The 12,245-nt window shown below is 30.0% G+C and overlaps 1 protein-coding gene across 9 annotated transcripts in view; it reads left to right on the top strand.

The window, feature by feature from the left end:
* Ssdp (Sequence-specific single-stranded DNA-binding protein) overlaps positions 1 to 12,245 on the top strand; it is a 165,530-nt gene that overhangs the window by 110,834 nt on the left and 42,451 nt on the right. For 7 of the 9 annotated variants that reach the window (XM_075363510.1, XM_075363516.1, XM_075363513.1 and 4 more), the window contains one exon: positions 11,475 to 11,540. The exons of the other annotated variants lie outside the window; for them this stretch is intronic. In XM_075363510.1, coding sequence (XP_075219625.1) covers positions 11,475 to 11,540 — 66 coding nt within the window. The remainder of the gene's footprint in view (positions 1 to 11,474; positions 11,541 to 12,245) is intronic. 9 annotated transcript variants of the gene reach the window in all.

Here is a 12,245-nt window from a genome sequence, read left to right on the forward strand (position 1 = left end):
TATATTTTAGAGTTTTTAACTTAGTTATTCAGTCTCTGTAATACTATAAAGTTATTTACAAATCCATTATTTCAATTCCTGTTATATACTCTGTTGTTTATAAATTTGCTAATAACACTTATTATTTTTTTTATCAAACATTAAGTGATAAAAGATAAGATAGGCTATTTGCCAGCCTTTGAGATTTGGGGTTCATTCATAAATAATAACCATATTATTTTTAAGCCAGTTAGAATCCCTACTCTTTTACCATTGAGTGCTTCAGATACATTTTCAAACCCCTTTTCAGCATTATGTAATGCCAAGACGTGCTTTCTCATTTAAGAGTAACTGTATCAGATTAAGAATTAATTTATCCAATAAAGTTTGCATTTAATCAATTCAAATTACTTTTTAAGATTACATAAGCAAGACGGAGACCCTCCATTTGCTAATTATCTTACCTTATTACTGAACAATTCTTTATCGTACTGAAAATACTTGCCAACTTCTCAAAATTTTCCACAATGTGTGAAATTCAGCACACCTTTAATTATTTTAACAATAATTAACTGATCTTTGAACACTTCCACAAATTTTGTTTTCCTTTTCAGATCTTTCATAAGAAGTAAAATAATTCACTTAGCTTAAAAAGTTCTTCCCCTATAAAACTTTGTTCTACTTCTAGAAATCTTAGTTTGCATATATTGTCCATAAAAAATTCATCATTGTTGCTGTATATGGAGCAATTATCGTAGTTTTGTTGTATGACAGCTGTGTTAATTTCATAGTTGTTCATTGTAAATTAAAAAAATACAAACAAATAATTAAAGATAATTTAAGTTGATACATCAATTCTAAACATCAAATCAAAATTCATTAAGGTTTCATTTTTCATTTATTTGCTACTTAAAATTTTTATTATGTTTTATATAAGTTTTTATTGCTTTTAATAAGAATTTACATCTACTTAATAACTTCTATTCGTTATTAGTTTTCATAATACATAATATATTTAATATTTTGATATTTCTCTGTTTTTATTCATATGGAAAGTATTTAATGGTTTACCCCACACACTGCCAACCAAAATCTACCCCAATGATTTTTGTTTTGTTTCATTTACAGTTTGGTATATTTTAAGTCATTAAATTATTTTACCAATTTTATTATTTATTTCTTCACTTAAATTAGTAATTAATAATAGTTTCATATTTACCCTATTTACTAGATTTTTTTTTTTGCATTAATATATTAGATAACTGTCTATATAACCTTGTGCTATTCTGGGTTGGTTAAATGTACAATGTCCATAAAATAATAGTGGGGTTTTAAATGATTATAGCTTCAGAACAAACAACTGTAAAGAGATGAACTATACGTTGAATGGAAGAAAAACACTCCCAAGTTTAAGAACGTGAAAGTTAGCCCGTGTGCGTTAGTCATCATGTTTGCGGTGCAGAGGAAGGTTCAGTCTGTGTTGTGGCAAGCTGTGTTGGTCGTGTGTTAGGCGTGAATACTGTCGTGGGTACAATGAAGACCTCCCCCTGCGTGAAAATAACATTCAGCGATGGGATAAACAATTTAAAGAAATAGGCAGCCTACTGAAGCAAACATGTCCATTACAGCCATCAGTGTATGATGAAACGATTGAAGTGGTGCTAACAGATTTCTTGTGTAGCCCAAAGAATCTATGCAGAAGTATTCTAGACAGTTGAGCATTCCCAAAACAACTGTTCACAATGTGTTAAAAAGATTATTATGTTTAACTGCGTAAAAAATTCAGGTGTTACAACTTTATCCGCAGGACAAAGTGAAATGATTTGATTTGGATAAAGATATTCTGGGTAGATTAGAGCAGGATGATGATTTTTTAAATAAGTTCATTTTTATTCATGAAGCAATGTTTCATGCTTCTTTACGCTTACCTAGGCATAATTTTTTTATACAGGATACTGAACCTCCACATGCCATTATTGAACATCAACATGACAGTAAAAAATTCAATGCGTGATGCACTATTGGGTGTCATAGAGTTGTTGACCCGTTCTTTTTTTCTGAAAAAAAATAAAAAATAACAGGAAACATCTTTCTGGATTTGTTAGAAGGGTATGTTGCATACCCTTCTAACCCTTCTCTGTGATTGGATGCAGTACCTCAAACACTGGAGAATTCCATTTCCAGTTAGACGGAGCTCCACATTTTGCTGCAATCATGTAGGATTTCTTAACCAAACGTTTCCTCGGCAATGGGTTGGACGAGAAGAAGAGAAGAATGGATTGCTTGGTGCCCATGGTCTCCAGACTATGCCTCCATGGATTTCTATTGTTGGGACTATCTAAAAACACAAGTGTATTCTGTTCAAGAAATCTGGACCATTTAAAAGAAGGATTGCTGAAACTGTTTCTTCTATCACGTTGGATGTTCTGTGCCATGTATGGCAAGAGACTGAGTATTGTCTTGACTTCTGCAGGGCAACTAAGGTAAAAATATCAAAATCTGCTGAACAGGTAAGAAACTTGGAGTGTTGCTCTTTCATTTAACATATAGTTTGTCTCTCTACAATGCTTTGTGTTCCAAAGCTATAACCATTTAAAACCCCACTATTATTGTATGGACACACTGAATTATATTTCTCATACTAACTTGCTCCCCCCCCCCCCATCAGCTTAGAAAGATATTACTATATGTGTTGTAGCCTTTGTAATAGTAGTTTAGTCCAAAAATTATTGATGCTGTGACATAAAAATCATTTCTGGTCCACGTATTCAGTGCTACACTGCAGTAGTACTGAATGTGTTAAGTATATTTCTAATAATCTACTATTGAAACTTGTAATAATAAATTTATAAAATTGATCAAATTATTCTAGCTGTTTCTATTTAATCTTCTCATGCGATACTGAGGAATGTTCATTTTCCTTTCTTTTTTTTTTTTATAAATAAAACAGTGTTTTTATATTGCAACACATACTCATCCTGTTAAAAATTGTTTTCTGATCAGTCACTCCTATAGAAAAAAATAACTGGCAGTCTGTGTTCCAATGCATCTGAATTTCTAGTTGATCTAAAGAGTTTGCACTTGAGTTACTATATAGAACTTTAGCAGTGTTAATACGTGGTCAGGTTAGTGTTTGTTTAGTGCTGTTGACTCCACAATACTGTATCCTGATCCCTATTTACATAAACATGGCATGTGGTTGCCTACAGACCCTGATTCAATAAAGCTGCATAAAACATCTGGAAGACTGACTTTTAATTATATGAATCGATCAAACTGTATTTGTCTAGGTAAAAGTTGAAATTGTAATTAACATCTATATTATATAGAATTAATTTGTTCGTATTGTGGAGTTGCCCTATTCCTTTCATTTATTGGTTACTACAGTATAATCTGTCAATTTTTTATTAGTCAATTTTATTAGTCAATTTTTTATTTAAAACTTACATTAAATTAATTTATTTGATGATGCAAACTGTTAAAATATATTAAGTATAGTAAATTTTTGAAAAATATTATTGCCTTTCAAATGCTAAAAAATGTTTCAATAATAAAACTTCAAGTTTTCAGTCACAAAAAATGAATATAACATTATTTTTGTGGTGTTTGGTTAGAAACTTCAACACAGGCTTGTAAGTTTAAGTTTTAACAATTCTTCATTATTTATTGATATAATATTTCAATTATTTTTCTATTACAACTTCTATTTAAAAATATAGAACACTGTTTACATTGTATTGGATGTTTATGACATCTGTGAATCATTCAGCGTAGTACAATAAGATACTGTGATCTCCTTTAGCATTAAATGAGTTAACCACAAATATGCTTGTTTTGATTTATTTATGTCAGGAATAGAAAATCTTTCTTATTTAATTTTGAAAAGTTGGCAAGTGTGACTGAGTAAAAATTATTGCTTGTTCTTAAAATTTGAATTGTTTTTCTAATTGAAAATTAAATTGTTTTATTTTTTAAAGTAAATAAATTCACTATTCATTACATAAATCTATTATTTATTTTTTTAAATTATTACTAAAGAGTTATTCATTTGTTAGCTGTAGTTAGTGAAAGGTCCATTTTTATAAATTTGTTTTATATGTATAGCACTAGCTATTTGAATTTTATTTATTGTTATGTAATTAGTATTTGTAGTATGTCTTAATTAGAAAGTGCATCAGCTGTAAGAGGTTTTTGAAATTAGTTTTTGGGGGTTCAACACTGCTGCACATCGTAAGTTTTTTTTTGTGAAAAAAAATCATTACTAGCACTAAAGGTTTAGACTTAGAGATAGTGACACTATTTTGTAGAATGACTGACATATTAATAAGAAATAGTTCTTGTACATATCACTTACTTCCTATAGGGAAGCTGGCAAAACAGTTTATAGTTCAGTTGGATATTTCCACACATTTACAGAGGTGGCTGAGTTGTTTTGTTTGAATCCCCCTACCTTTCTTGGGTGTTCTTTAATTTCTGGAGGCAAAGCTGCCTTTGTTGCAGCATGTATTTAAGTTGGTATGTGTTAAATTGTTACCTGTAATGCTTTACTCCCATTCTTGATAAAGGTATCCCGATTTCTTTTGGGGTTGTGGCCAGGATGGGACACATCCTGGCCAACAGACAGTGGACTGCTGTCTGTTGGTGGCCTTGAGCAATTCTCTGACTAAGGTTGGTTGTCTTCACTGAGCCTCCCATTTTAGGTACCAGTTGTCTTCTCTAATCCACCCCTCTTTGTAATCTTTGATTGATACCTTCTTCGCTTTGGATTTTGTGTGTGTAGGGCAGACTTCATTAAGTCCATACTGAGTTTGCCAGAAGTCTGCATCCTTAGTACATAGATTCCAAATCTTTTAATAGATAGATTTTATGGTCTAATTTTTTATTTATTTAAAAAAATGTTTCATCCATGGGTACTGTCAGTCATTTAGGTTATCAGTTTTTTTTAATCGGTTTTACTTATGTTGAAATAATGTCATGTTTTCACATTAAAGAAATTTGAAAGTAATTATAAAATAATTATCAAGGGAAATGTGAATCAGTTGCTGATGTTAATTCACTGTCTTTTGATTTTAATGTGTCTTTTAACTTGTTAATTAACTTAAATGATAATGATGTAATGTGTTATTTAAATAATTATGTAATGATGCTTAATTTTTCATATCATGGCAACCTGTTACAGCTTTTTATTCTTAAGTGTAAAGTTTTTTAATATCAGTTGCATTGTTTTTAGGGACTTTTTAGGCGTGATATGAATAATTAAATTAAATTTTTGCATTTGGCTTTTTAAGTTCTTGTTGATTTTTTTTTAAGCATAGAGAATTTTTATTGCTGAAGACCATATTGATAAATTTATAAAAATTAATCATTTAACACTTAACTTGCCATTTTTATTTAAATATAATATGACAAACATACTATAAACCCAGTGCTCACCTATTAACAATGTTTTCATCCATTATTCTTATCCTTTTTTTTTTTTTAAATTATCACAAGTTATGTGAATGTTAAACGCTCAATTCTTTTTATTAATTTCTTTTATAAGAAACAGTATTACTCAATTATCTTTTGTCAGTATATGTTAATGGAAAAATGCTCTTTTGGTCTATTGTTATAGTGTTTATTATAATTTTTAACTACTTAAATCCATGTATATTGTAATTATTATTGCAGAGTCAGAGTTTAATTTGAAATTTAACTTGTGAACAATATAATACAATACAGACATACAAGTGCGGCATTCGCTAATCCAAATACTTGCGACTTGGATATTTTGTATTGCCCTTAAATAGTCATAATTTAGTTTTATACTGTGATTGTAAAGTCTGGAACTGATGGGAAATTGATGAACAGCACACTTCCTTATCACAAAACATTCTCCACATCTGCTCCTAGTCTCAACACACTCAATTGTTTCACCACATTACCTTGAATTCTCTTCAGTGTATAAGGAGCGGCTATCCTTTCGTCGGATTGGTTATCCTTTCCTAGAGATATTCCAGTTGTCAGATTTTTACTACATACTCATCAGATTTCAAAATTTCCCATAAGATAGTCTGTAGGTCAAGGTCAGGCAGTTTCGTTGGACATTTAACCAGGCTCCTTTTCCATCAGCCAGCGAGCACGTCATCCAACCTGTGGTGTATATTCTGCATAATGAGATCGTACCCCATCTTGTGTAAATCATTCAGGATGACCACTGATTACATCCAGGTCAGGTATTATTTCTTCTCGCATGTATGCAGGTAAATTTTTGCACGCTTCAGTTTAAAAAAGAATAGACCAAATATGTTCATATACTATAAACCACATCGCACACTTGCGTTGAATGGCCTTACGCATCACTTGCTGAGAGTTAGTGGGGGTTTATAATTTCAACATTATGTGAGATTTTACTTGTCGCCTTCTTGACATGAAAATTACCTCTGTCTTGATGAGATAGAACTATCTCTCCTCTCTCTTGTTTCAAGAGCACCATAGCACACCTAAAGGTCTGAAAAAAGAACAAACATTGGTTGCAGATATTATTGCCAGTTTCTAGATATTCTCACATCCCCTATCTGCAATTCTGTGCAGTGTTTATCAAAACTTTGTGACCTTCAATCTTGGTACTTAATAGCACACAACAGCCACAACCTATCCTAAATATATATATGTATATGTATATCCACATAATTCTTCAGGTTTTCAGTATCCTTTCAATAAGTGGTTGAGTAGCTTTTCATTTGCTGTTATCATTTAACAAAAGTATTTCTGTTGTGAATAACTTATTTATGGTTTGATTATCAATTCTGTATAAAAGATATAAACAACACACGTAATGTGTTCACAGTTAGTAAAAAGTAAAGTGAGCAGGTTGAAAAGGCTATATATGTGCTGAACAGGACTAATAAAATATAAACATTGCATATGAGGCTACATCCATTATGTACTCCGTTGATCGGCTACATTCATTTACTTCCTTATATATACTATAGTGCTGTTGTTTCATTTTAACATTTCAGTTTTGAGGTGCTATATAAATTTTTAAGTTTTGAAATGTTTACTTCATAATTATTGATAGTATGTTCTAAATTTGGTTTTAAAAATTGTTAACCAGCTTCATTTAAATTGCTTTTTGAGAACTCAAAATCCTCCAGAACCACTTGTCTTAGGTTTGTGAAATTATACTGTATTTACATATTAATAGTTCTATAAATTTTTTTAAGTATCGAGTACATTGCTTTAGCATTAGTGTAATTCCAGTACTTGTTGAATCAGTTGTAACATATTGCTGACAAGTTCAAGTGCATGCAAGTTGTTGAAAAGTTAGCTTAATTAAGTGGATGTTACTTATATAAATATTAACCGTTTGCCCCATAAAGTCAAAACTTTGTAGGCAGTAAATATTGCTAGGATTTTGTTTATCTGCTGTAAAAAAAAAGATTGGTTATTATCTATTTGTTTATATTGGAACAGAGCTAGTAGCTAATCATAAGAACAGGAGGAAAACTTTTCAATTTTTCTCCTGAGAAGTATTGATACTAGTTCAGTTTTTCTTGTTTTTTTTTTTTTTTTTTTTATTTGAATGATTTTTGTTGTTTATATTTTCATTTTTATTCGGTATATATTAATCATATTGTAAAGATAATTTTTTTGTCAGATGTTTTAAGGTAAAACTTCTTGTTAAAATGGTAAAAATGTTATTTTAACTTTATCACTTAGGGTTGAAAGAAAATATGTTGATGGTATTTGATAACTTTCAGTAAACGTTTCTTAAACTCTAAAGTTTACAGTTTTCTGTGTTATAAAATTATATAGCCGTGATAATTCATTTATTAACACTAATAATATCCACTAGCATCTCGGATACTTTAAAATGTGTTATCATTGGCACAAATAGCGTTAGATGCAAAGTCTTGTCTTAACTGCCTGAGTGTTTTCATGTTACAGATAATTGTACAATAAATGAAATAATTCTTTTGACTATGTCATTTATATTTAACAGACGGCATGAACTATTCCTGTTGTTTAACTTTGATGTATGAGAATTGACCTATTAGAATTGGTTTATTAAATGTGATAAGCCGTTGAAATTTTATCCTTAGTTCACACCCTACACACTCTTTCAGGATGGTACTTCTTGAAACATTGTAGGTGTTGTTAAATGTAGATTACAGTAATTTAGCATTACTCAGAAGCTTAACCTGACCACTGGTTTAGGTTTCTGTAAAACCTTTTTATTACAATCAGCATCCTCTTATTTAGCTGTAATTATAAAGTAGCTGCTATGTTGGTTATTAGAGGGTGGCAGCAATGGTATCATGTATGAAAATATCAAGTGTAATATTTAATGCTTGTGTAACTGTTCTTTACTGACCGTATAACTGCTTAAGTGTGGTTTATTACTGTACTTTCTACAATGTGGGGCTGATCAGGTGCGGTCATTACTGTTGAATTCTAGCTGTATTTACTGCCTGTTGGAAGTTGCACTATAAAGCAGTGGATCATTTTTATATTATATTTGTTGAGCACTGGTTCATTATTATTTATTTGTTTATCTGAACACCTTTCTTGTACGGTGTGCATCTTTGTAGGTTATCCACATAATCGCATAAATTATCCTTTTTATTTACATAATGATTTTGTATGTTTTATTTATTTGACAATACCATTACATTGGAAATTCCTGGCAGTTTTTCATCTGTATTAAAATTTTATCTCGGTAGGATTCGCTGATTTATTATTTATTCCTATTTATTATCATTTTGTCTTTTAAGCTATGAGATGTTAGGCTTATTAACGGTCATTCTAATCATTTAACATTTTAAAAATAGATTTTAAATATGAAAATTTATCATTTTCTATTCATAGATGTTACAGAGCAAAGATGATGAAGCGAAGCCGATGGTTGATACCACAATTTATTATGAGTTTATAATGAAAAATAATGTTTATCTGCATTTTTTATTTATATATTTATATTTATGAAGAACATGTATATTCATTATTTATTTTTATATCTGTGCCATCACTGTTTTAGTATCATTTATATTGTACAGGGTAACTTCACGATTTTTATAGTAGTTACTAAGTGTTTTAGCTGCAGAAGTGTGTGAAATTATATTTTATTGTGTTTTATATCCAATGATTTTTTCTTTTTCTCTAGAAAACCACCAAATTAGTATTTAAAAAAAATTATATAGAACGTTTTTCAATACATTCATCAGTGTCTTTGGTATTCTAACTTCCTTCTCTGTATGAATTGCATGTGACAGGCGGTTTCACATTTATTTTCATATTTTCATTCAAGTAGTGCTGTTGATGATATTTTTCACACCTTCCCTTGAATATTGATAGATCAATCCAGAGTAGTAGGAGGAAGCTAATGCTAGCCCTTATAGTTCTTGCTGAATTTTTGTTTTATAATTACAAAAATACCTGTTAATCAACAAAATTGGTGGGGGTAACAAAACTTACTTGAAAATGAACTCAAAAACAGTAAATGACAAATTACACTCGTTATTGGACTGTTTGGTTGTATGTGATTTTACCGTTAAGTGCCTATACTCCAACTGAAGCTGTTGCCAGTTAATACGCTGCAATGTGGAGTATATTAGCATCAGTCTGAGATCTAGTTCCTGGATTGTGGAAGTAGTAAGCAGTGATAATTTAAACACTGCTTTTGCTTCAGCTATGTGTTACATATTTTCAGCTTTCTTTATGTTTTTATTCTATAAAAATAATTAGGGAGGATTTAGTATCAGCGCTACAGCTATGGTGTACGAGTGCCTAACCAGACACCCTGAGTGTCAAAAACAAAATCTTTGACTTTGTCACATATTTTGTTGTATTATACGACCAGGATATTAAATATACCTTCCTGCAAAGAGCTGAATGCTACCTTTTATTTATTGTCTATTTTAAAGTTACATATTAAAGTTAATAAATAGAAAACATCTAGTCCAGTCTGCCGTATATTAATTATAATGCAATAAGGTTTTTGTTCTATAAGTGCAGGATGCTCCAGCTTTTAGTAAAATGTTTGCATGAAGCTTTTTATTTATACGGGGTTCTCAGAGTCAATTGCTTTGATAACTTTAGATCTGAGAAAATGTATTAAGTAATCGACAGCATTACAGGTGGAATTTACTGTTAGTTGGATCTACTTTGATAAACTTAAAACATATTGTTAAACTTATTTGTACCTTAGAAGCCAGATTTGGAATGAAGGTACACAGAACGGATAATTTTCACTAAGTTGGAACAATCAGCATAACTTTATGTATGTACTTGTGGCTTAATGATCATTCTTCTATGTGGCGATTTTCAGGAATGAATTAACTGAGTGAACCAAGGGTTGCCTTTGTTAAAAATCAGTAAGTTTCATTTATTTTAAAACATCTTTTGTTTAGATAGACCTTTTAACTTGCTTCAGCCTTGAAATATAACTACTTCAAACATAAGTATAAATGAAACTTATTGATACATGCAGATTACAGAAGGGAATGGAAAAAAGCTGAGTAACGTTCTATGAATCTTTTTTTTTATTAATTGTACTGGTTTGGTGGTTACTTAACTTTCTTTTGTGTATTCTGTTGATTTATACACCTTTGTGTGTTAACATCAATCATAAAGCATCATTATTGAAATCAATATGAGTTTTTTTTACTTATGTATTAAATTGTTCATGGGGTTATTGGTCATTGTATTTAATTGCTTTACTTCGATGAGATAAATAAGAAATAAAAATGTTTTATTTCGTAAGTATTTGAATTATTTTTTTTTTAGTACATGCAATCAAGTTATTCTAAATTATATCTTTGATAAAATGTATTCTACATTTGCCAACATTATCATCTGGATTTCAGATCTAAATGAGTTCATTTGTAAATTAATGTTGATACAAATGTTTAGTGTTGCAAAGTAAAGTGAAACTTTGATTCATACAATATTCAGTTCAAGCAGTAATGGGTGAGTGCTATAAATGACCTCAACTTAATTTTGATAGGCTCAAAATTATTAGTGTTGGTTCTGATGGATGAAAGCTTAATGAAACACAATTGCTAAAAAACTTCTTTCTTACAAAGCAATGTGATAGAGAAGTGATAATTTAAAAATTTGATATAAAGCAAAGCAACTTTCATTTTTCTTTATCTGTTTTCAAAAATTTTAAATATAGATTTTCAGTAATTAATTTGCTGACTGAAACAACTCCTGATCCACCTGAAACAAATAAATATTCTGTGTGGTAATGATTATGATGTGGTCATTGTAAAGATCACTTGCTCATTTGTTATTTTTTAGTATAAAAAAACTGATTTCTGGTCTTAAGAATATATGCTTGTTCTAATGATGCTCTATGGTATAATTATGTTCAACTAATCAAACTGTGATGCTCTACCCTGTACTTTTTGTAATTGATACTGGTTTTTTTTTTATCATTATAATAATTGTCACTTCTGTCACAAGTGATGTGTCATGTGCACGGGTGACGACACTATTGTCTCTGTTTCTAGGTTCAGTGGGCCCCTATTCCCCTGCTAGTCACAGAATGCCCACTCCTAGTCCCGTCACACGACAAGGTGATTTTTAGTTTGATTTGCTTTCTTTAATTCCTTTTGTCTTGTTAAACATTTTATTATATATATTTATATTTTTTTAATTATCATAGCATTTCAGTTATTGTCAAACATTCCTTATTGTTATTCAGGACATTTTTAATTTGTAAATATTTGCTGTTGCTCTTTAAAGACGTACAAAAGAAATAAATATTTTTAACTATTTGCGTGTTTTGTATGTATGTTGTTGCATGGACCAGCATGTTACTGCATGTTGTATTAATAAAGACTATTTAATTTTTTGTGTATGCAACATTCATTTTTACAATAATGTATCTTCGATTTTTGTAAAATTCAAGCAGGCTGTTGATTGTCTGAATTTTATATTTTTTGTTTTTTTCATATATATAGTTGTAATTTCATCAGATTGAAATTGACAGAAATTTCAGGTTAACATGAAGCATGCATCTTCATCTGTTAGAAAAACCCTATAGAGGTGATTAGAATTAAAAAAAGAATTATAAACTTCTTTTAATAAAAATAAATTAGCCTCAATCTTTTATTTATTATACCAAAAAAATTTATTTTTATTCAAAACCACAGCAGCAAATATATTTGTCAGTAAATAATAGTTAATTTACAGAAAGTAATCACGTTGCTGCCTATTGCATGTTAAAGTATTTCTGGATTTTAACAATAGATTTTAGTACTGTATGGTGCAGTTATCAA

This window comes from Lycorma delicatula, chromosome 4 (genome assembly GCF_047948215.1).
Source record: "Lycorma delicatula isolate Av1 chromosome 4, ASM4794821v1, whole genome shotgun sequence".
Lineage (NCBI taxonomy): Eukaryota > Metazoa > Arthropoda > Insecta > Hemiptera > Fulgoridae > Lycorma > Lycorma delicatula.